The 26,005-nt window shown below is 40.9% G+C and overlaps 1 protein-coding gene across 1 annotated transcript; it reads right to left on the bottom strand.

Moving 5' to 3' along the window:
- Window positions 1–2,922: 2,922 nt before the first annotated feature.
- Window positions 2,923–14,781, bottom strand: si:ch73-256g18.2 (E3 ubiquitin-protein ligase BRE1A). The gene is made up of 2 exons (XM_039788808.1): window positions 12,744–14,781; window positions 2,923–4,320 (listed from the first exon to the last, which is right to left on the bottom strand). Exon 1 carries the CDS (start codon window positions 14,513–14,515, stop codon window positions 13,976–13,978), a length of 540 nt encoding a protein of 179 aa, XP_039644742.1. The 5' UTR covers window positions 14,516–14,781; the 3' UTR covers window positions 2,923–4,320; window positions 12,744–13,975.
- Between the last annotated feature and the right edge of the window lie 11,224 nt (window positions 14,782–26,005).

The following is a 26,005-nucleotide window of genomic DNA, read 5'->3' as shown; positions in this document are numbered from 1 at the left end:
CTTACGTAAACCTTCCAACGGCACAGGGCAAAGACAAATACATAATACATGCTCCTAATTCTCTGCGGCGGTCACCATATAATCCACAAACATGGAATATGGAAGTGGGGGTGGGTTGGTGGATAATTGTGCAATTCATATTATGGACGGGATGCATCCATTGGTGGTTGCTCAGCTGGCTGTGTTCTGTTTATTTTTTATGTAAGAGGATTTGCACCAGTATGGGCCTCTGTGGCACGAGTCCTCCAAAGACTCGGGGTTGGATTATCTGTCAGACGATGCCAGGGCCAATGGGCAGAGGGGACAGCCTGACGTCAGAGACAAGAGTCTTTTTTGGGTGAGGAGGATTTGGTCGTTTTCAGGAAGGAAGAGAGATTAAGCCAGTGTGCCATTTATCTGACATTCAGAATCAGTCAAAGAAAGACAGTGAATCTGGTCTAAACAGTTTCATTCCTGCGTTAAAAAACACATATAAGGGCGCCTGGTTAGCTCAGCTGGTAGAGTGGGCGCCCATATATAGAGGTTTACTCCTCATCGCAGCAGTCCCAGGTTCAACTCCGACCTGCGACCCTTTGCTGCATGTCATTCCCCCTCTCTCTCTCCCCTTTAATTTCTTCAGCTGTCCTGTCAATAAAGGCCTAAAAATCCCCAAAAAATAATCATATGAAAGCATTGGAAACTATTGATTTCACCCTTGTGTTGTCTTCCCATCGACAATGCAACTTTTAATTTTTCTGGGTGAAAATTTCAAATTAAAACTTATTTTTCCTGATGTTTTTTTTTCACTTTTTTTGACTTTTTGGTTCACTTTTTTTCCAATTTTTTTGTCACAATTTTCCGATGTTTTTGTCGATGTTTTAGTCAATTTTTCTGCACTTTTCTTTTGACGTTTTTGTTGTTATTTCAAAAAAAAAAATTGTCTTTGATAATAAAAAAAATTTCAAATCACTATCTGACGCTGATGGCTACCGACCAAGCGTCAGCATGTGGCGTGTTTGGAGTTGAAACGGCTCGGTTGTTCCAAAAATGTAGAAGGTCTGTAGTATCCAAACTCAAAATGTTACAGTATCTGATCCCAGGTATTCTGCATTTCTTTTTACGTTTAATAATTTGATGAATGTTTATTCAGGAAATGAAAACTTACGATACAGGTGGTGAAACTTGATTTTTAAGTGACCGTTTAAGAGACAATTCCCTCACAGATTTGCAGTTTAAAGGTGCAAGTAGGTAAGACTTAAACTACCTTTCTGTCATATTTGCTGAAACTGACCCTATGTTCCAGTAGAACTACATGAAGCAGGTCATTTAAAATAACATCAAGCTCCTCTGGCTCCACCTACAGCCTGTAGTGACATTTGCATAAATCCACAGCTCCCTGTTCAGATGCACCAAGCAGGGCCAGGGGGGTGTCTAACTGCGTGTCAATCACTGCTCATGCACATGCATTCATTCTCCCTTTTGGGGGGAGGGGCTTAGGAGACCATTTGGGGCTTTATCAGAAAGGGGAGGACTGAGAAGTTGTCGATGTTCACATTTTTGGACTAAGTCCTGGATCTTCGCAATCCTACCTACGGCACCTTTAATGAAATTACCGGAAACCAAATGACACAAAGTGAACCTGGGGCGTTATTTCAGGCCCTTGGGCATGTGTACACTGTGCAGGGGTTGATGGCCTAGCCTTGCTCCGGACTGAACATACAACAACATGATCGGGGAGTGTATCTTTAATAGCTCAAATTATGACAAGAAACAAGTAAATTCACATTTTCATTTTGATCTGGGTCCCATAGTGGCTGAGGGCAGTGGTGTAGTCTACGTGATATGCAGGTATATGCAGTATACCCACTAAGAAAGCTCCAGGATTTCCATATACCCACTTAAAAATGCCCAATGACACGCAACAACATACTTTCCATTATATTTTTGGTATATTTTGAATTGTCATCTGTGTTTTTCGTCTTCACATAGGCTAAATAAACATATTTCTACTGTAAATTGGTGCATAAAAGTGTATCCAATTACAGGAAATGAAGTCATTGATGATCAAAACTTTCCTGGAGGAGGACACCCAGACCCCCCACTTTTATATGCACCCCCACCCCCTTCCCACAGGCAGATATTCTGGCTAATATATTTATATACAGTACAGTATACCCACTACAATACATTAGACTACACCACTGGCTGAGGGGTCATAGACAGCTTTTAGTACCCTTCTCCTCTCTTTCACACCCAATCACAATGTTTATTTCCAATAACTTCTGGGTAGAAAACTTCTGCGCCCCGTAAATAGAGTGTAACGGCGCTGAGCAAACAGGGAAGAGGAACAACTGGATCTACGCTCATCTCCATCTAAAACACATGTTTGATGCTTTCACATGTCAATACTTTGAAAAACATTAGCTTGGAGAGCTACTGTACCTTTTGGGCTGCATACTAAAGAAAATGACACAACCAAAACAGGCGTTGACACATTGCCGTTCCTAACGCCAGATTTGGTTTATCAAGGACGCTAGCAAAGCAACACAGGTAGGTCCGACCTTTGTGTTTAACTCTATATCTTTAGAAAGCTACGGCTGAAAGTAACAACAGAAAGAAAAAACTTTGTATATTTCACATATCAATTCAAATCAACGCCCATTTGTCTGGGTCGGACCAATGGTCCCACAGCCCAATGGTCCCACAGCCCAATGGTCCCACAACCCTATGGTCCCACAGCCCTATGGTCCCACAGCCCTATGGTCCCACAGCCCTATGGTCCCACAGACCTATGTTCCCACAGCCCTATGGTCCCACAACCCTATGGTCCCACAGCTCTATGTTCCCACAGCTCTATGTTCCCACAGCCCAATGGTCCCACAACCCTATGGTCCCACAGCCCTATGGTCCCACAGCTCTATGGTCCCACAGCCCTATGGTCCCACAGCTCTATGGTCCCACAGCCCAATGGTCCCACAACCCTATGGTCCCACAGCTCTATGGTCCCACAGCCAGAAAAGCAATATAATCTTAAAATGTATGTTGTTCATTTCTATATGTTTTGGATGTAGAGCTGGTCATCTTACATCTGAGCTACCTGCTTGTTTTGATAGATACCATCAGCTAACTTGGTAAAGCTAGCTTTAGCAGGCAAATAAAACAACTGCCAGTTCAGGTCTTCTCATAAAAGTCTTCTTAAAGTTAAAACCCATTATTTTAGCCCATTGCCCCGGCCTGCCACAGCCAGCACAGCGGACTAAACAGGCATATATTGCAATGAAAAGAATTTCAAAAAAGCTGGTTTTGTTTTAAACATTGGTTTTGCAGGAAGACAGTTTTCGTGAAGTCATGGAAATACCTTTGAACATACAAACTATGGAGTGCTTAGGGCAGAAATGAATAGCCTTTTCCCAACATGTTCTCACTCCCATCGCGTAAAATACGGACGCTTGGTCAGGTGCCTTTAGCGTTGTTATTGACGGTAAAAGTGTCCTTTAGCGTCATATCTAAACGTGCTTTTGGTCGGGACTATTGGCGTCACTTTTGACGCGGTTAGGTTAAAGACAAGGTCGTGGGTGGGCTTACGTTTCTGTGACATGCGGGGCGACTGTTGGATTTAGGAAAAGAAGGACGGGATGGTTAAGAACAACGGGACGGTTGGGTTTAGGAAACGTGACATGCAGGACACGATCACCGGTCTCCCGGGTGAAAGTCCTGTTGTTGTTTGACCCATCCTCCACCCCAACCAACCTCCTTATGCGGTTTTTGGGCTTTCATACTGCTCGCTACCATAGTCTCTCTTAATACTATGTCATCTTCAAAAGCAATGCAGCTACTGCTCTCCCTGGTGCGTTCTACACACACGCTGAAGGGTGCTTTTTTGCGTCGTATCGGACGCTGACAGCCACTGCCTAAACGTCAGTATTTTACGAGTTTGGAGTGAGAACGGCTTGCCTTCATCAGGTGCAGTTTTATGTTGTCGATTTTTTTTTTTTACATTATTTGTCATTTATCATGTCATTTTCCTAGCAGATGTCCATGATGGTGCCAGATGTGGTTACTGACCAAAACATCCTTATTTCTTAGATCAAGTAATGTTACTGCTGTATGTAGTATTCATCATCGGATTCACTTCCATCCCAGTCCAGCAGACAGGACACCAGCTTGCAACGCTGCAGTTAGTTTAAGCAAGTCCTGATGAGACAGAGCCAAAGTCCAAATGTCTCCAGTGTCCAAGCATCCGCTAACTGGTTGGAGTCTGACTTGTTGATGTGATTGAGTCCCTCCGGATTTAAATGGCTTCTGGGAGTTGTTGTTCTTTCAGCAGGTGTGGCCGAGTCACTAGAAAAACATGAAAAAACAGCAATATTAATATGTATATGCAGTTGTTTTTTTTACCACAGGAAAACGTGTTAAAATCCGAAAGAAGACAAAAACTATACTGTATGTAGAGAGACAACGGTAGAGAGTAGTATGTAGAGAGACAACAGTAGAGAGTAGTATGTAGAGAGACAACAGTAGAGAGTAGTATGTAGAGAGACAACAATAGAGAGTAGTATGTAGAGAGACAACAGTAGAGAGTAGTATGTAGAGAGACAACAGTAGAGAGTAGTATGTAGAGAGACAACGGTAGAGAGTAGTATGTAGATAGTAGAGAGTAGTATGTAGAGAGACAGCAGTAGAGAGTAGTATGTATAGAGACAACAGTAGAGAGTAGTATGTAGAGAGACAACAGTAGAGAGTATAGTATGTAGAGAGACAGCAGTAGAGAGTAGTATGTAGAGAGACAACAGTAGAGAGTAGTATGTAGAGATACCGTAGAGAGTAGTATGTAGAGAGACAACAGTAGAGAATAGTATGTAGAGAGACAACAGTAGAGAGTAGTATGTAGAGAGACAACAGTAGAGAGTAGTATGTAGAGAGACAACGGTAGAGAGTAGTATGTAGATAGTAGAGAGTAGTATGTAGAGAGACAGCAGTAGAGAGTAGTATGTATAGAGACAACAGTAGAGAGTAGTATGTAGAGAGACAACAGTAGAGAGTAGTATGTAGAGAGACAACAGTAGAGAGTAGTATGTAGATAGTAGAGAGTAGTATGTAGAGAGACAGCAGTAGAGAGTAGTATGTATAGAGACAACAGTAGAGAGTAGTATGTAGAGAGACAACAGTAGAGAGTAGTATGTAGACAGACAGCAGTAGAGAGTAGTATGTAGAGAGACAGCAGTAGAGAGTAGTATGTAGAGACAACAGTAGAGAGTAGTATGTAGAGAGACAACAGTAGAGAGTAGTATGTAGAGAGACAACAGTAGAGAGTAGTATGTAGAGAGACAGCAGAGAGTAGTATGTAGAGAGACAGCAGTAGAGAGTAGTATGTAGAGAGACAACAGTAGAGAGTAGTATGTAGAGAGACAACAGTAGAGAGTAGTATGTAGACAGACAGCAGTAGAGAGTAGTATGTAGAGAGACAACAGTAGAGAGTAGTATGTAGAGAGACAACAGTAGAGAGTAGTATGTAGACAGACAACGGTAAAGAGTAGTATGTAGAGAGACAACGGTAGAGAGTAGTATGTAGATAGTAGAGAGTAGTATGTAGAGAGACAGCAGTAGAGAGTAGTATGTATAGAGACAACAGTAGAGAGTAGTATGTAGAGAGACAACAGTAGAGAGTATGTAGAGACAGACAGTAGTAGAGAGTAGGTATGTAGAGACAGACAGTAGAGAGTTGTATGTAGTAGAGACAATAGTAGTGGAGGAAATGTAAAGAAATGGTATAGAGTAGTATGTAGAGAAGGAATTATGGAGAAGAATGGTATGGAGAAATTAAATTAGGATGGATTGGCACGTAATTTGGTGCATAAATCCCTGTAACCCAGTAGATGAAACCTACTGACTTTATCTTCTGCCATTTAATCTAGAAATATCTTCAGGTCAACTTTTTTAATTTGTTCACTACATTGGTTTTTGAATAAATCTGTGCAGAACTAATGACATTCATTCATACATAAGTCTTAGCTGTACCATTCAGTTGTAATGACATCAAATGCATTTCTCTGAATGAGATTAACAAATGATGTTTTCTCTGTGGTGTTGTGTCTCCGTAGGATGGATTTCCCTAAAAACAAACATCAGCTGAGTTACTCTATCAGCTTCTTTTAACACCATCCAATTCTCTGTTAATGCCAACATCTGTGCCTGCCACATGTTTAAACCTTAACCTCTCTCCTATAGGCCGCCAAAGGGTTAAGCCTACTGTCGAGCATGCGTCAAAGGGATGAGTGATACACATTTCCCTGTCCAGTGAGGGTTTATGTTGTCAGCTCATTTCATTTCATTGATGCAGGGAGGGGTTCGGGCAGGGGATTTACAGGCTGGTTCAGACCTTCATTCAGCCAAACGAAGAGCTTAAGAGTCTGAGACCTCAGGGTCCAGAGTTTGGGGGAGCTTCTGTCCACTCTTTGTCATAGTTTCATACATTTAATACTGGAGCTTTACTGCTTCATAACGGCTTCAAGTGAAGGCCAGAAGTTCAGACTAACAACCAATCATGGCTGTGTTTTTTAAGGCTACTTTAGCCATGCATGAGCCAGCAATGGATGACACAACCCGTTCTCTCTCCCAACTCGTAAATACTGACGCTTGGTAGGTGACTTTCAGCTTTGGATACCGACGCAAAGATCCAAAGTGAAGCAAAGAGTCCCGACCAAGCGCGTCTAAATATGATGCTGAAGGTGTCAATAACAAGCACCAAAGGCACCTAACCAAGTGTTGCAGAGTGAGAAGGGTTAACAATGTGTTTTAGCTGCATAATCATACACTAATCATAGCTTATTTGCAATAAAAAATGACCTTTTTCCCTAACTATAATCATACTGTTGACATGCACAGATATTGTAGAAAGTGAGCATGTTAAAAACGTAGGCATGGAATGAAAAAAAATAGTAATCCAGTATTTTTTATAATCAGATATTGACGTTCTTGTCGGGCTACGGGTGAGAATAACATCCAACCGAACTTTTTAATTAAAGCTAAGTAGGGGGAGACTTGGTTGAGGCGTAGGCAGTTTTTTATGGAAAAGTAAATCCAAAAATAACACGGATGTTCCATAAAATGGTTTTCACAAGTAAAATTAAGGATCAGTACACTACTACCATTGACTTTTGGGTTTTTCAATTTTATAGCGTTATCGTGATAAAAAACTTTGACAGTCTGTGAATATCCATAAAAATCCAAAATAATTCATAATTTCTGCTTTTTGAACACAAACATTAGATATAATGTCATTATAAATGAGGTTTATTTACCATAAATCCCCCAAAAAAGTGTAAAACTAGAGGTAATAAGTCTGTGTTAGTGGTGTTAGTGAAGAAAAAAGTGCAGAAAATGTCAAAAAATGCAACAGAAATGTTGAAAAAAAACCTGCAAAAACTTTAAAAAAAACTTTAAAAAATAAGTTAAGGATCGTACTGATATATCAGATATGTGCAGCGGCGCCAGTGGAGTTTAAAACAATGACAGAAGCTACGCGTGCAACAGAAAATAAAGTATATGAAGAGTCGAACCTACAGCCAAAGAGATTAGTATTTCAAACCACAGCTCCTGAAACGTCCTGCATGTGAACATCTGTGTGCGTTCAGATGTTACGGTTCATTGTGTGTCAAGGGCATCTGCTCATCCCATACATCCACAACATGTCGTGCCAGCGGCCTGCGTGCTCCAACTGTAATCCATTAGCAAATGCATGGATGTAATTACTGATACATGTCGGAGTCTCACAACGTCGAGGTCTGAGAAGCTGCACGATTGGTCGCAAACAGAACAGTTCTTTTATAATCAGATTAACAGAAAAACACAAAACGTGATTGGTTAGTTTCAGGCTGTGGTTGAATGCTGAATCCGTCGACATCAAATTTCTATTTTGTGACTAGAAGCTTCCTATGGCCAGTGTTGGGAAAGTTCACTTTCTACATGAACTAGTTCAAAGTTCAGTTCACAAATTTTAAAATGAACTAGTTCAGTTCATAGTTCATACTTCAACATTTTGAACTAAGTTCACAGTTCCAGAAATGAACTTAGTTCATTAGTTCTTTTTTTCCATATGTTGCTGTGGCTGGCAAAGTTTGCCCAGAAATGTCAGATATTGCCATCCTCACCGACCTCGTCATAAAACTGGTTTAAATAATCATACGAAGCCTCCACGCTGCTTTCTGATTGGATGACCCATGTGGCGGTGAGACACTGGTGGCTGGTGTCAGATTGGCTGTTTTTTCTGCTACATATGAAGGCCTGTTTACGGTGTGTTTTAGCCCTGGTTTTGGCCTGGAAGGCTCTATAGAAATCTGGCCCCCTATTGGACGAAGTTAAACTGAGAGAGCGTGGCGTTCACAGACACCAGAATGAAGGAGTTCACGGTAACGTTCATCAGGCGGTAATACGGTACGTTCAATTCACGTTCACCCAAAATATGAAGGAGTTCATGAACTATTGTTCAATGAATGCATTCAGGCACAACACTGCCTGCCTCATATAGTTCTGCTTGTGCAAGGTTTTCAGTGTTTATTCAACCCGGTCTCACACCAGTTAGTAAATGGTCACGTTATTTTGATTTATTGATTCGTGTACAGGTCACAATTTTCTCGTTTATTTCTTGTACAGGCCATGATTTTCGAACATGACCATTTCACGAACTGCCATGACTCTGGGCTGCTCTGCGGCACGCAACAACGTGGAAATGAAACGCCACACACTTGTGACAACAACGGGACGGACCGCCACACGTGGGACCGCCTGGCGCAGGAACACGATCCACGGTCTCTGTGGCACGCAACAACATGGACATGAAACGCCACACGCCGGCTACAAAAACAGGACAGTTGAGGTTAGGAAAAGAAGAACTGGGAAAGGAACCGTCACACACAGGAGACGCCGATTTTCTGCTTTTCATACTACTCGCTACCGTAGTCGTGCTATGGTCACAAAATAGGCTTCCCATTTAAATACGTTAAATTAAAATTCGTAATCACCACAAAAAAAACCCCGACATAATTGTGTCCTGTTCACAAGTCAATATATTCAATAACGTGACCATTTTACAAACTGCCGTGAGACTGGGCTGGCGATGTAAAAACTGGTGTTGGAAGCCCTTCCTCTTCGGTATTTTAAGACTTAATTACTAAAACCTGATGTTTCTATTGATGGTTTGGATAATTTTCTGTTGGTAAAGCCTCTGGGGCAACTGGAGACAAGCGTTGGGCCTTTTTGTTGTCTTTAATAAATAAACACTTGCGAATAATGTTGTTAATTAACCACGACATTTCCCTGTCATTAACAATGTGTTTAACCATACATTAACCATTGTTTATTTGCAATTAAAATGACCTTTCCCTAGTTATAATCATACTGTTGACATGCACAGATATTATAGAAAGCAGGAATGTTAACCCTTGATTTGACCTGTTTTCAAAGTTTTTAAAATCATAAATATGGGTTTCTTTGAACCAAAATGCCCAAATATAACATGGATGCATGGATGCACATTGTATGGAACCCATACGTTCTTTGTAGGTCAAATTAATGATTACATTCATTGAATTTTGGATGTTTTATTCCATTTGTTTGAAATACATGTTTAAATGGTTTCCTGCCTAAACTTTGACATAAACCAGTCTGTGATCCACTCAACATCCTCTGATCTTAACTATTAGTCAAAATAATTCATAATTTCTTATTTTTTAAATCAAATTTTTTTTTTTTTTTTTTTTTTAAAAAAAAGTTTTTTTTTTTTTTTGTTTTTTTCTTTTAAAACAAAGCGTTAAAAAAGGAAAAGTGAGAAAAAAGGTTTTAAAAAGTGTCATAAGCACAATAAAAGTTGCTGAAAAATGCTGAAAAAAAGCACCAATTCTTTTGACCTGGATGGACAACAAGTTCATGGTCGAAAGTAAGACAACACAAGGGTTAAAAACGTTGGCATGAAACATGATAGGTTGGATATTTCAGCATTCATGTTTCAAATGTATTTCATATCTTGTATGTAGGGTAGGCCTACTACACAAGAAGGTTAGTCTAGAGGACAACCTCCACCCACAGGAATAGATGGGAATGTGTGAATCTATTAGGAGCATTGGCCATAACAGGCGTAGTTTGAAAGGAACTCTTCCACTGAAATAAATAGCTTGGATTGCGTGAGGACAAAAAGTATAAAGGAGTTATTTTGATGTTTGTTGAGACACTATAGGTACATGCTCTTAGTAGGGTGTAGACATGATTATCTCCCTTTCTAGGAGAGAAACCTTGGTATGTACACTTGGTGCATGTCAACTGTCCTCCCTTTTATGAAAGTTTGTTTGTTTGTTGTGTGAATAAAGCTGCATTAGTCTGAACTCATTCGACTCAGCATTTGTTAAAGGTCCCATGACATGATGCTCTTTGGATGCTTTTATATAGACCTTAGTGGTCCCCTAATACTGTATCTGAAGTCTCTTTTATATAGACCTCAGTGGTCCCCTAATACTGTATCTGAAGTCTCTTTTATATAGGCCTTATTGGTCCCCTAATACTGTATCTGAAGTCTCTCTTATATAGACTTTAGTGGTCCCCTAATACTGTATCTGAAGTCTCTTTTATATAGACCTTAGTGGTCCCCTAATACTGTATCTGAAGTCTCTTTTATATAGACCTTAGTGGTCCCCTAATACTGTATCTGAAGTCTCTTTATATAGACCTTAGTGGTCCCCTAATACTGTATCTGAAGTCTCTTTTATATAGACCTTAGTGGTCCCCTAATACTGTATCTGAAGTCTCTTTTATATATACCTTAGAGGTCCCCTAATACTGTATCTGAAGTCTCTTTTATATAGACCTTAGTGGTCCCCTAATACTGTATCTGAAGTCTCTTTTATATAGACCTTAGTGGTCCCCTAATACTGTATCTGAAGTCTCTTTTATATAGACCTTAGTGGTCCCCTAATACTGTATCTGAAGTCTCTTTTATATAGACCTTAGAGGTCCCCTAATACTGTATCTGAAGTCTCTTTTATATAGACCTTAGTGGTCCCCTAATACTGTATCTGAAGTCTCTTTTATATAGACCTTAGTGGTCCCCTAATACTGTATCTGAAGTATCTTTTATATAGACCTTAGTGGTCCCCTAATAGTGTATGTGAAGTCTCTTTTATATAGACTTTAGTGGTCCCCTAATACTGTATCTGCAGTCTCTTTTATATAGACCTTAGTGGTCCCCTAATAGTGTATGTGAAGTCTCTTTTATATAGGCCTTATTGGTCCCCTAATACTGTATCTGAAGTCTCTCTTATATAGACTTTAGTGGTCCCCTAATACTGTATCTGAAGTCTCTTTTATATAGACCTTAGTGGTCCCCTAATACTGTATCTGAAGTCTCTCTTATATAGACTTTAGTGGTCCCCTAATACTGTATCTGAAGTCTCTTTTATATAGACCTTAGTGGTCCCCTAATACTGTATCTGAAGTCTCTTTTATATAGACTTTAGTGGTCCCCTAATACTGTATCTGCAGTCTCTTTTATATAGACCTTAGTGGTCCCCTAATAGTGTATGTGAAGTCTCTTTTATATAGACCTTATTGGTCCCCTAATACTGTATCTGAAGTCTCTCTTATATAGACTTTAGTGGTCCCCTAATACTGTATCTGAAGTCTCTTTTATATAGACCTTAGTGGTCCCATACTACTGTATCTGAAGTCTCTTTTATATATAGACCTTAGTGGTCCCCTAATACTGTATCTGAAGTCTCTTTTATATAGACCTTAGTGGTCCCCTAATACTGTATCTGAAGTCTCTCTTATATAGACTTTAGTGGTCCCCTAATACTGTATCTGAAGTCTCTTTTATATAGACCTTAGTGGTCCCCTAATACTGTATCTGAAGTCTCTTTTATATAGACTTTAGTGGTCCCCTAATACTGTATCTGAAGTCTCTTTTATATAGACCTTAGTGGTCCCCTAATACTGTATCTGAAGTCTCTTTTATATAGACCTTAGTGGTCCCCTAATAGTGTATGTGAAGTCTCTTTTATATAGACTTTAGTGGTCCCCTAATACTGTATCTGAAGACTCTTTTAATAATGTTTTATTTGAATGGCTCCAATGGCTCCAACAACCTGCTTTTCGATGATGTTCATGTCGCGTAATTACGTCACTTCATAACATTCCCATGGCAACAGGGGAAAATGGCTGCTCTTGTGTGAAGTAAAGGCAAAATGTTTCAACTTTCTGCTAAGATATATGTGATTTTTTTGCAACGAAAATGCCGGGATTATGAAATCATGCAAGCCCTGCATATTTTGCGCGGAAATCAGCACTTTATGCGCCCTATTATGACAAGTTGACATTAATCAAAGTGACATTACCAGAAGTCGTCTTGGTCATGACAAGTTGACATTAAATTAGTTTGGAGTGTCTTTATTAAGACAACTTGACATTAAACAGGATGACACAATGTTAACTTGTCATGACCAAGACAACTTCTGGTAATGTCACTTTGATTAATGTCAAGTTGTCATAATGAAGACAACCCAAACAATGTCAACTTATCGTGACAAAAAAACCGAATTACACTTAATTACAGAAGTCATAAACATTTATGACTTGTTTAAAATGTTTATGACACGTTCATGACAGTGTCATGTCATAGTTATGACAGTGTCATGTCATCAATTATGTCGATACCTACACGTAAAGTTTTACCCATTTTTGTTAGTTACCGATGTGTTATTTACAGTGTGGCTGCTTACCTTCTGCTGACCCAATCGGCATCTTTTCAACGCCTTCCAGATGTTAAAAAGTAAAAAATAGTGGCCGGGTTGGATCAGTGGGTAGAGTAGGCGCACATATACTGAGAGGCTTAAGAGTCCCGGACTATATAAACACAGTACAGAGCGATACAACAGCACTTAATTCTCCCCATCCTTAGTCTTCATTCTTCATTCCAGAAATGTCCGTTAAAAGGTACGTAGGATATACTGGAAATTTACAGAGTTTTCCGTTTTTGGGTCAACATGAATGTCCATAAATTTATAGCGGAAAAGGTACTGGTCATTTTCTGCCAGGACATTTCTTACGGTGTGGCTGCTTACCTCCTGCTGATCCAATCAGCAGCTTTTCAACGCCATCCAGATGTTAAAAAGTTAAAAATAGTGGATGGGTTGGCTCAGTGGGTAGAGCAGGCGCACATATACTGATAGCTTATGCCTCGACGCAGAGGACCAGGGATTGAATCCGAAGTGTGACAATTTCCTGCAGTTCTTCGCCCCCTGTCTCTCCCCTTTCTCACCTAGCTGTCCTGTCAAAATAAAGGCGGAAAAGCCCAAAAAATAAACTTAAGAAGTCAAAAATACAAAGACTCAGCGATACACTTCAGCCTTAGCCTTCAACAGAAATGTCCGTTTAAAGGTACGTAGGATATACTATAAATTTTGGGTCAACATGAATGTCTGTAAACTGACAACTGTAAACAGATGTTTAAAAGTCAAAATAGTGGCCGATGTCTTCCCCCCTCTATCTCTCCCCTTTCTCACCTAGCTGTCCTGTCAAAATAAAAGCGGAAAAGCCCAAAAAATAATCTTAAAAAGTCAAAAATACAAAGTGTCCAGGACTATAGAAACACAGTACAGAGTGATGCAACAGCACTTGATTCTCCCCATCTTTCATCTTCATTCTTCATTCCACATTTTGTTTTGTTTTAACAGAAATGTCCGTTAAAAGGTACGTAGGATATACTGTCAATTTACAGAAGCTTCCATTTTTTGGGTCAACATGAATGTCCGTAAACTTATAACGAAAAAAGGTACTCGTCATTTTCTGCCACTCGGCAGCTTTTCAACGCCATCCAGATGTTAAAAAGTCAAAAATAGTGGCCGGTTGGCTCAGTGGGTAGAGCAGGTGCACATATACTGTTGAGGCTTATGCCTAAACGCAGAGGTCCAGGGTTTGAATCCGAAGTGTGACCCCCTATCTCTCCCTTTTCTCACCTAGCTGTCCTGTCAAAATAAAGGCGGAAAAGCCCAAAGAATAATCTTAAAAAGTCAAAAATACGAACAGTCCAGGACTTACAGAAACACAGTACAGATCGATACAACAGCACTTGATTCTCCACATCCTTCTCTTCCAGTTCTTCCTCAAACCAGAGTACTCCTCTTCTCTCTTTCTCTTTCTCTTTCTCTTTCTCTTTTCTTCTTTCTCTTTCTCTTTCTCTTTCTCGTTCCCTCTCTCCCCGGTCTCGGCTCAGGTCTGGCGTGGGGTTCTCACCGTGTCCCGCGGTGGTGTTGTTGGGTTCGTAGCGGGCCGAGGCCGGCGAGTTCTGCATGACCACCAGGCGAATGGGCGACTGGCTGGCCGGCTGCGGCGCGTTGTCCGGTGCGTACTCTTTGGTCGGGTCTTTGCCGCGGCAATCGTACAGGATGCAGGATATGAGGAAGACCAGGAGCAAGATCACATAGCTGGCCACCAGGATGATCAGGTTCAAGGTGACCGGGTCGATCTCCAGGTAGAACTCCATGAAACCCATGGCGCCCGATACATATCTCGCCCCGCGGCGTCCAGGAAAGGGAAGAGAAGAGAGAGACGATTGGAAACCAGTAATGAATAAAAAAATTAGACAGAAAGAAAGGAAAATAGAGAGTAATCTGGAGAAATAAAAAAAAAAAGCCTGTGATTATTGACAAGTGATGGACAGCTGGCTGAAGAGAGAGAAAGAGCAAAGGGACAGCAAGAGGATGAAATGAGAGGATGAGCAGAGAGAGAGAGGAGAGAGAGAGACAGAGAGAGAAACAAAGACAGAGAGAGAGAGAGAAGGAGAGGAGAGAGAGGTAGAGAGACAGAGAGAGAGGAGAGAGAGAGGGAGAGAGAGAGAGAGAGAGAGAGAGAGAGAGAGAGAGAGAGAGAGAGAGAGCTTTGTGCTGTACAGGCCGTTAATCCTGGCTGCTCGTCCAGCCTTTATTCCCAGCAGCCAATGGTTAAAGCTGCTCAGTTTTTAATAACTTAATCTTTCCATTTCGTCTTTCCAAACTACTGTGACAAAATCAAAATGACACTGGGCAAAATGGACCCAGCTTGCCATGAGCGTCATTCTTAAATTTCATTTGTACATAATATAATCCAATGTGTGTGTGTGTGTGTGTGTGTGTGTGTGTGTGTGTGTGTGTGTGTGTGTGTGTGTGTGTGTGTGTGTGTGTGTGTGTGTGTGTTCTCGATTAACTACACTCGTGGGGTCCAAAAACCGGGAGTCCAGTATACTTGTGGGGTCCTGACAGCTTTGTGGGGCCAAAATGCTGGACCCCACAAGTTTAAAGGGCTGTTTGAGGGTTAAGACTTGGTTTTAGGATTAGGGTTAGAATTAGGTTATGGTTAAGGTGAGGGTAAGGGTTAAGATTAGGCATTTAGTGGTGATGGTTAACGTTAGGGTAAGGGTTAAGGTTAGGCATTTAGTGGTGATGGTTAAGGTTAGGGTAAGGGGCTAGGGAATGCATTATGTCAATGACGGGTCCCCACAAAGATAGTGAGACGCACTATGTGTGCGTGTGTGTGTGTTTGGGGTGTGTGTGTGTGTGTGTGTGTGTGAGAGAGAGAGGGGGTGTGTGTGCGTGTGTGTCTCTGTGTGTGTGTCTGTGTGTGTGTGTGTGTGTGTGTGTGTGTGTGTGTGTGTGTGTAATATGTATTAAACAACTGCTTTATCGCATCACTCTGAGTGATTATTTTTTTTCAAATTAGATTAAAAGCATGATGCTCACAGAACAGGCTGCAGCCCTCACCAGAAACAGGCAGCGTTTAGAGTAATGCTGCCAGCACGTTAGCACGTCCCGCTACAGTAGAATAGAAAAAGAGTTCATTGGCACTTGCACAGGTACAGGGTACACACAAGTACATGTGGATTAGTGTGCGATGCTCTGAGAGTCAGCTCTACACAAATATGACAAGTCCAGTAAACAATACAACAAAATATATGTATAGTAGAACAATATAAAAGAGACAACAGCTGTAAGATAAAGTAGAAATGGCAAAAAGTGCACCAGAAACTGTATACACATAGTGTAATAAAAACTACTTGTAGAATTTAGATATGAATATGAATGCACCTGAGATTTCTTTCATTGTGATTGCACACAGAAAACACTATGATATTGCACTGGAGAATATATACATACATATACATGCTGTTAATTATTTTAGGGTTAGGGTTAAGTACAATTCAAAGAAACTAACTTGGAGTTGTTATTCTCTAAATATTTCTTTTGTCAAAAATGAAGATTTAGATTTAGATATGAGGACGGAGAACATTAGTTAGTTACCACAACGGTGGCTCTGAAGCCCAGTTCAGACCAGGGATTGAAACTTGCAACTTCTTGCAACTGAGCCGGTCTGCAGTTCCCACCAATGAGACGAGGCGGTGTATCATCTCCATTGCAACCACTCTTTGCACTTCCAACTTAAAGCGCCCATATTCTGCTCATTTTCAGGTTCATAACTGTATTTTGAGGTTGTACCAGAATAGGTTTACATGGTTTAATTATCAAAAAACACCATATTTTTGTTGTACTGCACATTGCTGCAGCTCCTCTTTTCACCCTGTGTTCAGGTCTCTGTTTTAGCTACAGAGTGAGACATCTCAACTGCTGTAACATCTTTGTTGGCAGTCGCACATGCTCAGTAGCTAGGTAAGACTACATGCTCAGTAGCTAGGTAAGACTACATGCTCAGTAGCTAGGTAAGACTACATGCTCAGTAGCTAGGTAAGAACTACATGCTCAGTAGCTAGGTAAGGACTACATGCTCAGTAGCTAGGTAAGGACTACATGCTCAGTAGCTAGGTAAGACTACATGCTCAGTAGCTAGGTAAGGACTACATGCTCAGTAGCTAGGTAAGACTACATGCTCAGTAGCTAGGTAAGACTACATGCTCAGTAGCTAGGTAAGACTACATGCTCAGTAGCTAGGTAAGGACTACATGCTCAGTAGCTAGGTAAGGACTACATGCTCAGTAGCTAGGTAAGACTACATGCTCAGTAGCTAGGTAAGACTACATGCTCAGTAGCTAGGTAAGACTACATGCTCAGTAGCTAGGTAAGGACTACATGAGCTAGCTAGCTGTTTCTCCAACTTCAGTCAGTACAAGGCAGGATTAGCCGGGAGACTTCTTCTAAACGAGGAATACCTGCAGAACAGGGACATGGAAGTAGTTCTTTTGTAGATGATGGTGAACTAGTGTGTGTTTTAGCAGTGTTTTGCCATTCAGAACAAGGTAGCATGCTAGCGGTTAGCCAGCTCGTTTCGGCTAGTGCCGTAGAAAGCCGTCCAGATTTTGACCAGCTCACCAGGAGACTGAAGGCAGGACACATTCAGAAACCATATCTCACTCAGAACACCATGGATGGGTTGTTTTTCAAAGTCTGTATGTGTGTGGAAGCACCAGAGACACAAAATAACACCCCAAATCCCAGAAAAAGTGTTTGTTTTTTTCATAATATGGGCACTTTAAAGCTCTGACTTTTGACTATGAATGTGAATAACGTTAGTGATAGTGAGATGCTTGCTACAGTTACACTTCTAGTGATGAATCGGTGAAAACGCTGGGCGCTCTCTCTCTCTCTCTCTCTCTCTCTCTTCAGTCTCTCTCTATCTGGCTTGACCATATTACAGTACCGTGCTTTCGGGGCGGTAGTTGAGACTCCGTCTAAAAACTCTGCCATTTCAACCAGCCGTTTGTAACATAAAAACTCTGCTCCCCCCCTCTTGAAAGCCCTGTGTTTTAGGAGCAAATAACCCCCCCCGACCTCCTCCCTACGAGGATCTTCATGCTCTAATACAGCAGCAGTCAATGTGCAGCAGACAGTAATAAATACTAGAATACATACACGTTACTGAGCTTTACTTTTTCACAGATATAGAGTATGAATGCTTTATGAGAACAGGCTGAGAGGGAAAGCCTTAAACAAAAGAAACAATGCAATGCATCGACGATAAGGACAGTAAACAAACCAGATCCTGACCCCAGAAAGGCTTCATTTTGAGGCTCATTTCAGGTTCTGGATGAAAGCAGCCATCACATTGTGCTGAAGAGGCTTCCTGTTGACATCTGTAAAGGAGGATTTCTATAATCCGTATTGGTACCATATGTTGAGTTATCGTCTCAGGGTGCAGCTCAAGAGCTGATCCAACTGGAGACTGACAGCGTCTGAAACCATGTGTTTTTTAATGTAAAAACTACAGATTTATAGACCGTTTCTCTTATACGTTCCTTTAATTTTTGCATAGTTATTCTATCTATCTATTTAGTATTTCTTGTATATTCTGTGTTTGTGTGTGCTGTGTGTTTTATACTTTGCTGCTGTAGCACTGAAATGTCCCAATTTCTGTTGTTTAAGAACTGTTGGTTTGTTGTTTCTGTGTGTGTGTGTGTTTCCGTGCGTGCGTGTGTTTGCATGTGTGCGTGCGTGTGTGTGTGTGTTTGTGCTTGTGTGCGTGTGTGCATGTGTGTATGGTGTGTGTGTGTGTGTGTGTGCATGCATGTGTGTGGGTGTGTGCGTGTGTGTGTACGGTGTGTGCTGACGTGCGTGTTTGTGTGAGTGTTTGTGTGTGCGTGTGTGTGTGTGTGTGCGTGCGTGCGTGTGTGTGTGCGTGCATGTGTATGTGTGTGCGTGTGTGTACGGTGTGTGCTTATGTACGTGTGCGTGCGTGCATGCTTGTGTGTGTGTCTGCATATTTACTCTGTAACAAGATTGACTTGTAGAGCTTTCTGCTAGTTAGGGAGCTTACTGTGTGGTGTTCTGTTGTGCTCGTTTCTCGTCTATAAAACTGGAAGCCATGAATAAAATGACTAAAAAATAAGAACTTGTGTTGCAGAACGTGTTCGTCTGCAGACTTCTATCTGTCTTTAAAGCTCTCATCCCTGCTGCTGTCTAAATAAAACCCAGATAAATGAAAAGAGGATATCCAGTCTCTTTAAAAAAAAAGATGTAAAATAACAGAATCAGGAAATACCTTTCAAAGCAGGGACACCTAACTACTGTCCTCGACAGCAGATGGCGAGCGCCGGGGGACAAGAAGGCGGGGTAGAAATAACAGAGCAGGAAAAATATAGCAGAGCGGATATTGGACTTTAGAGAGAACGAGAGGACACCCAAATAAAGCTACAAAGTGAACGGCTTATGGGTTTAAGATCGGCCTGACCCTAATATAAAAAGACTCGCTGTGATAAAACAGCAGAAAAATGACATCTGGGAATAAAGAAACAAGGATGCAAAAATACACTTAACTCTCCTAATCTGACCCATTTTCTAAAAGTTTCTATATCCAAAAATTTGTGTTTCTTTCAACCAAATTGTAAAAAAAAAGGAGAAAACACAAGACTTTCACCCAGGAAACAGGTGTTCATGTCCTGAAGAAGTTAAGGAGAAAACACAAGACTTTCACCCAGGAAACAGGTGTTCATGTCCTGAAGAAGTTAAGGAGAAAACACAAGACTTTCACCCAGGAAACAGGTGTTCATGTCCTGGAAGAAGTTAAGGAGAAAACACAAGACTTTCACCCAGGAAACAGGTGTTCATGTCCTGGAAGAAGTTAAGGAGAAAACACAAGACTTTCACCCAGGAAACAGGTGTTCATGTCCTGGAAGAAGTTAAGGAGAAAACACAAGACTTTCACCCAGGAAACAGGTGTTCATGTCCTGGAGAAGTTAAGGAGAAAACACAAGACTTTCACCCAGGAAACAGGTGTTCATGTCCAAGTATTTTTTGGATATGTTAGAGTCTATAAAGGGTCAGCCTAAATTTAACTGTACAAACTGCTGAACTAGAAGTGTTCCTCCATGCCGACCCTTCCTGGCTTGCGGAGCTTTGTGTTGTTTAAAGGAAGTGGAGTCATTAAGGTTCTCATGAGCAGCCTTCAGTCTTCTTATCACAGACTTTTCTCAGCAGCTGAGTGAGTGAGCGACAGCGGGCCACGATGGCGTTTACCACGGTGCTGCCATTCTTCTGAAACACAATGTGAACTTCCTGCGTCGAAGCGGTGGCACCGCTCCCAGTCTGTCACAGCGCCCAACCCAAACTGGGAGCGCCCCCCCATTACACCCTGTTATTATTTCAATAAGCCTCTAAATCCTTCAGCATGCCGGCAAATGAAAGAAACAGATGCAGAGAAAAAAACATTTGAGGGGAAAGAAATGTATGTTTGAGGGAGGAAAGGAAGTGCCTCAACACAGCCATAGAGGCACTAACTGGGACTTGGGGGGGAGCATGAGGGTCGTGCAGCATGTTAACCCATCTTTGGAGCCACTTACTGGGGTTTAGGAGGTAGCACTGGGGCCCTGGAGCATGTTAACCCAGGCTTGGAGAAACTTACTGGGGCTTAGGAGGGAGCATAGGGGCCCTGGAGCCTGTTCACCCATGCTTGGAGCCACTTACTGAGGCTTGGGAGGGAGCATTGGGGCCCTGGAGCATATTAACCCAGGCTTGGAGACACTTACCGGGGCTTAGGCGGGAGCATGGGGGCCCTGGAGCATGTTAACCCATGCTTGGAGACACTTATTGGGGCTTAGAAGAGAGCATAGGGGCCCTGGAGCCTGTTAACCCATGCTTGGAGCCACTTACCGGGGCTTGGGAGGGAGCATAGGAGCCCTGGAGCATGTTAACCCAGGCTTGGTGCCACTTACTGGGGCTTGGGAGGGACATGGGGGCTCTGGAGCCTGTTAACCCAGGCTTCGAGCCACTTACTTGGGCTTGGGAGGGAGCATGGGGGCTCTGGAGCCTGTTAACCCAGGCTTCGAGCCACTTACTTGGGCTTGGGAGGGAGCATAGTGTCCCTGGAGGTCAACACGCAGCCATCGAGGCACTAACTGGGGCTTGGGAGGGAGTGTGTTAGGCCTCCAAGGTTAACGAAGCCTTTCGGGGCCCTCGATGTCAGCCCCATTTAAGCTATTTGTAAATGAGTGTAATGTACTTACAGATTTGTGAAACTTGTTTGAGTATTTGTAGATCAGTTTTATATTTGCAAATTATTTTTGTGAATTCACAAATGTAATCTTTTGTATTTGTGGAATGTGTTTTATTTTTTTACAGATTACAGATTTACACACAAATGATGTTAATCTGTTCACACAGAACTTAATGAGACATATCTCGTCCCATAATACCAACAAACTTTTACTTAACTGTTGTGTTGTCTTCCCGTCGACTGTGCAACTTTTTTATTTTTCTGGGTCAAAATTTATTATTTTTTTCCAACGTTGTGGTCGTCTTTTTCGACATTTCTGTCGCTTTTGCCCAAAGTTTTTTATAAGTTTTTTTGTCACTCCCTACCGACGTTTGTGTCACATTGTTCCTGTGCTTTTTTTGACATTTTTTTGTTGTTTTTGCCCCACATTTTTTAAGCTATTTACGACATTTTTGTCGTTCTTTTCAACGTTCTTTTATCATTTTTTGTCTCCAAATGCTATAAAATTGAATAAAACACCTAAATTCATTGAAAGTACTGAGCTGATCTTTTATTTAACTTGTGAAGAGCGTTGTGTGGAACCATCCATTTTATTTTTTGACAATTTCGTTGAAAGAAACCCAAATTTCTGATATAGAAACATTTTGGATATGGCTCAAAGGACAACAGGAGGGATAAGTAACATTTTCAATGCAGGACTTTGACTCGAGGTTCTAGTTTTTGCTGCAGTAAACAGGAAAAGTTTCAGTGTGTAACGAGCCTAGTTACGGACACCTGTCACACGGCTGACAGCCAATTAGAGCTCGGCTCGCTCTAACGAGCTGCAGCAGAAACCTCGGGAATCAGTTTGATAAACGTGTCAGTTAGGGTGCCTCATTTCGGAAACAGACACACAGACATGTCCTTTTCGGTAAGGAAACTGGATTCTAGCCGGCTTCCAGCCAGAAAGCCTCCTGCTGGGAGCTGCACTTCTGAGTAGCTGGGACTGCAAATGAACTAAACTATGTGTCAAAATTCTTTTTCTTTTTCTTTTATTTATTTATGACATTTATGTGCAATATACTACTTTTACTGTATTCTGTTTATTGATGTGTTAGATAAATAGTGCTGTAGATGTCTGGTTCTATGTTTGTGCTGTGGATTATGTGTCAATATGCCTGTACTGTACTACCAATTGCCTCTCGGGGACATTCAAGTTTTCTAAGTCTAAGTCAGATAAACGGTTCGTTTTGAAATAAATCCTTTCAGGGCTGACGGGAGCAACTCTGACTAAAGTCCTGGGGTGATTTCTTGGACTGATCCCTGCTCAAAGGATTGGGCTAACTCCTGGGAAAAGACAGGCTACTGTTTTCATTTTAAAGTGTACACACACTGTGTGTGTGTGTGTGTGTGTGTGTGTGTGTGTGTGTGTGTGTGTGTTTCTGTGGCGCGCGTGTGTGTGTGTGCGCGAAGCATCAAAAATCTTCCCCGTACTTTTTGACAAGCGTCCTAGACAGGGCTGGCACAAAGAGAATTTTCTCACTGATTCATCATGAAAACTGTAGAAGCTGTCCCTTTATTTATTTTATTTATTTATTTATTTAAATATATATATATATATATATATATATACATACATACATACAGTATAGGCCAAAAGTTTGGACACACCTTCTCATTCAATGCGTTTCCTTTATTTTCATGACTATTTACATTGTAGATTCTCACTGAAGGCATCAAAACTATGAATGAACACATATGGAATTATGTACTTAAAGCGCCCATATTATACTCATTTTCAGGTTCATAATTGTATTTTAAGGTTGTACCAGAATAGGTTTACATGGTTTAATTTTAAAAAAACACCATATTGTTGTTGTACTGCACAGCTCTCTCTCACTGCTGCAGATCCTCTTTTCACCTGGTCTCTGTTTTAGCTACAGAGTGAGACCTCTTTTCTTCTTCTTCTTCTGTACTATCTTTGATTGCACTCGCACATGCTCAGTAGCTCAGATGTAGATCATGTCAGCTAGCTCGATAGAAGTAAAAGACAGGCTGTTTCTCCAACTTCAGTCAGTTCCAAGGCAGGATCAGCTGGGAGACTTCTTCTAAATGAGGGCGCACATGGAAGTAGTTCTTTTGGAGATTATGGTGAACTTGTGTGTGTTGTAGCAGTGCTTTGCTATTGAGAACGAGGTACCATGCTAGTGTTAGCATTAGCATTAGCATGCTAATGCTAACGCTACGAGCTAACGGTTGCGGTTAGCCAGCTCATTTCGGATTGTGACGTCACAGTCCGAGCCGATTGTGACCAGCTCACCAGGAGGCTGAAGGCAGGACACATTCAGAAACCATATCTCAGTCAGAACACCATGGATGGGTTTATTCAAAGTCTGTATGTGTGTGGAAGCACCAGAGACACAAAATAACTCCCCAAATACCAGAAAAAGGGTTTTTTTCATAATATGGGCACTTTAACAAAAAAGTGTGAAATAACTGTAAACATGTCTTATATTTTAGATTCTTCAAAGTAGCCACCCTTTGCTTTTTTATTAATGAGGGAAAAACTTCCACTAATGAACCCTGACAAAGCACACCTGTGAAGGTAAAACCATTTCAGGTGACTACCTCATGAAGCTCATTGAGAGAACACCAAGGGTTTGCAGAGTTATCAAAAAAAGCAAAGGGTGGCTACTTTGAAGAATCTAAAATATAAGACATGTTTTCAGTTATTTCACACTTTTTTGTTAAGTACATAATTCCACATGTGTTCATTCATAGTTTTGATGCCTTCAGTGAGAATCTACAATGTAAATAGTCATGAAATTAAAGAAACACATTGAATGAGAAGGTGTGTCCAAACTTTTGGCCTGTACTGTTTATAACATGTATGTGTATATATATATATATATATATATATATGTATGTATGTATGTATGTACAGTATGTATGTATGTATGTATGTATATATATATATCTATATATATAACTCATATAATACTGATATATATATATATATATATATATATCAGTATTATATGATGCCCTAGAAAGGGAAAAGCATTATGTCAGCTTTGGTTCAGCCTTGAGGCCCGCCTGGCTTCAGGGGATTTATTTCAAAGTTTGGGTAGAGGGTGTGTAGGAACAGAGAACACCTTCCTGTTCTCTGGCTGATCCCTTTTCATCGTGCCGACTCCCCGTCTCTTTGCGTGCCAGGCTCAGAGTCTGGGGTGTGTTTAAATGGGGGGGGGGAGGAGGGGTGACACTGCCACTGTGTCTCTGGTCACTCAGCTGCTCACTGGGTTACAGGAAGGGAAGGGAGGGAGGGCCGGGATTTCCCCTCTGAACCGTCCTCACACAGCCCAAGAAGTCACTCAGCGGGCATTTATTCTGCCATAGTCTCTCATGTGCAGCTCTGTCTCCACAGCGCTGTGGAGTAAGGGTCTGGCTGCAACACAGATGCATTCTGGGATAGGAGAAACCAACTCAGACGCAGCGACGGCGGCACTGCTTAATAGTCTCAAGAAGGAACTTCTGGTGGAACATGTGCACGTCTGATGAGAAAAGTAGAAAAAGTTGGAATATGTCAAGATGAAAATAAAATTATATTTTGACGAAAAAAGTTGAAATATTTAGGGGAAAAGCTGAAAAAATGTAATTTAAAAAAAGTTGAAATATTTAGAGAAAAAGCTGAAATAATTTGATTTAAAAAAAGTTAAAATTTTAGAGAAAAAGCTGAAATAATTTGATTTAAAAAAAAAAAAAAGTTTAAATATTTTGGGAAAGTCAAAATATATTGAGAAATAAAAGCCCAAAAGAAATGGGGAAAAAAGTCGAAAGATTTAGAGAAAAAAAGTCAAAATAATTTGAGAAATAAAAGTAAAAAAAAAAAATTGGGAAGAAAATATTTAGAGAAAAAAAGTTGGAATATAAAAGAAAAAAATATCAGAATTCTAGAGAAATGTCAGCCCATCACTCTAACTTCTGATAAACTGTAGTCTCTCATTGTCAGCTCTGTCTCCACAGCGCTGTGGAGGAAGGTCTAGCTGCAACACAGATGCATTCTGGGATAGGAGGGAAAAACAACTCTCTGGGTTGTTTGCATTTGTTTAACGCTCATTTTGTCCTCGGGTCAAATTGGACCCATTTTCAAAGTTTTTTTATATCAGAAAATATGGGACATCGATAAAATGGCGAAAATGTAAATGTAAAAAAAAAAAAATACATGACAAAATGTTAAAAAAACAATGAAAAAAACGGTCAAACTCGCAAAAAAAATGCCTAAAAAACAGAGGAAAAAAAACACTAAAATGTAAAATACAAAACTTTGAAAAAAGTGACTGAAACATTGAGATAGGGTTAACAAAAGTGTTACAACACAAGACTGATCTCATGAAGTGGCGTATGTATGGCACGCCAATTCGTATCCATTATTGGCGTGTTATCAAGATGCATAATACACACACAAAGACTCACACACACACACATACACACACACATACACACACTGTATACACTGTGTATACAGTTTCTGGTGCATTTTTGCCATTTCAACTTTGTCTTACAGCTGTTTTCTCATTTATGTTGTTCTACAATCAGGGGCGCCGCCAGGAATTTTGGGCCCCATGACAAAAAAATCTAATTGGGCCCCCTCTGCGCAGCTGTTGTCACCACATCTCTAGGACCTAACTGTCCCATCAAAAGCTTTACATAACTCTAATTAAAGGCTAGCAACTGTCTTGCTGCTTGTAGTTCAATACTAGTACTAGCACAATATTTGCTGCTGGTGATTTGTACATGCATGCAAGCAGGGGTTACATTGGAATTAGTTATGTGGGGGGGGCTCTCCCTAGGAGGGTCCGGGGAAAAAAATTGAAAAATAAACCGTTAAATGGCACTTTCTGGAGAGTTTTGTGCAAAGAAATGGAGAAATTGAGTCTTACATGATATGTGCAAAACTGCAAGGTTAAGAGCCTATCCTCTGCATTGTTGTAGTATCAACAGGTATTAGGGCATTTAGCATTTACATTACTGTTAATCAGTCATCACTTGATTACACACTGTATTACCTTGTTATGATATAAGAAGTGAC

Source organism: Perca fluviatilis, chromosome 21 (genome assembly GCF_010015445.1).
Source record: "Perca fluviatilis chromosome 21, GENO_Pfluv_1.0, whole genome shotgun sequence".
In the NCBI taxonomy this organism is placed as follows: domain Eukaryota; kingdom Metazoa; phylum Chordata; class Actinopteri; order Perciformes; family Percidae; genus Perca; species Perca fluviatilis.
The sequence above is the reverse complement of the archived record's forward strand: the minus strand, read 5'-3'. Positions and strand labels throughout refer to the sequence as shown.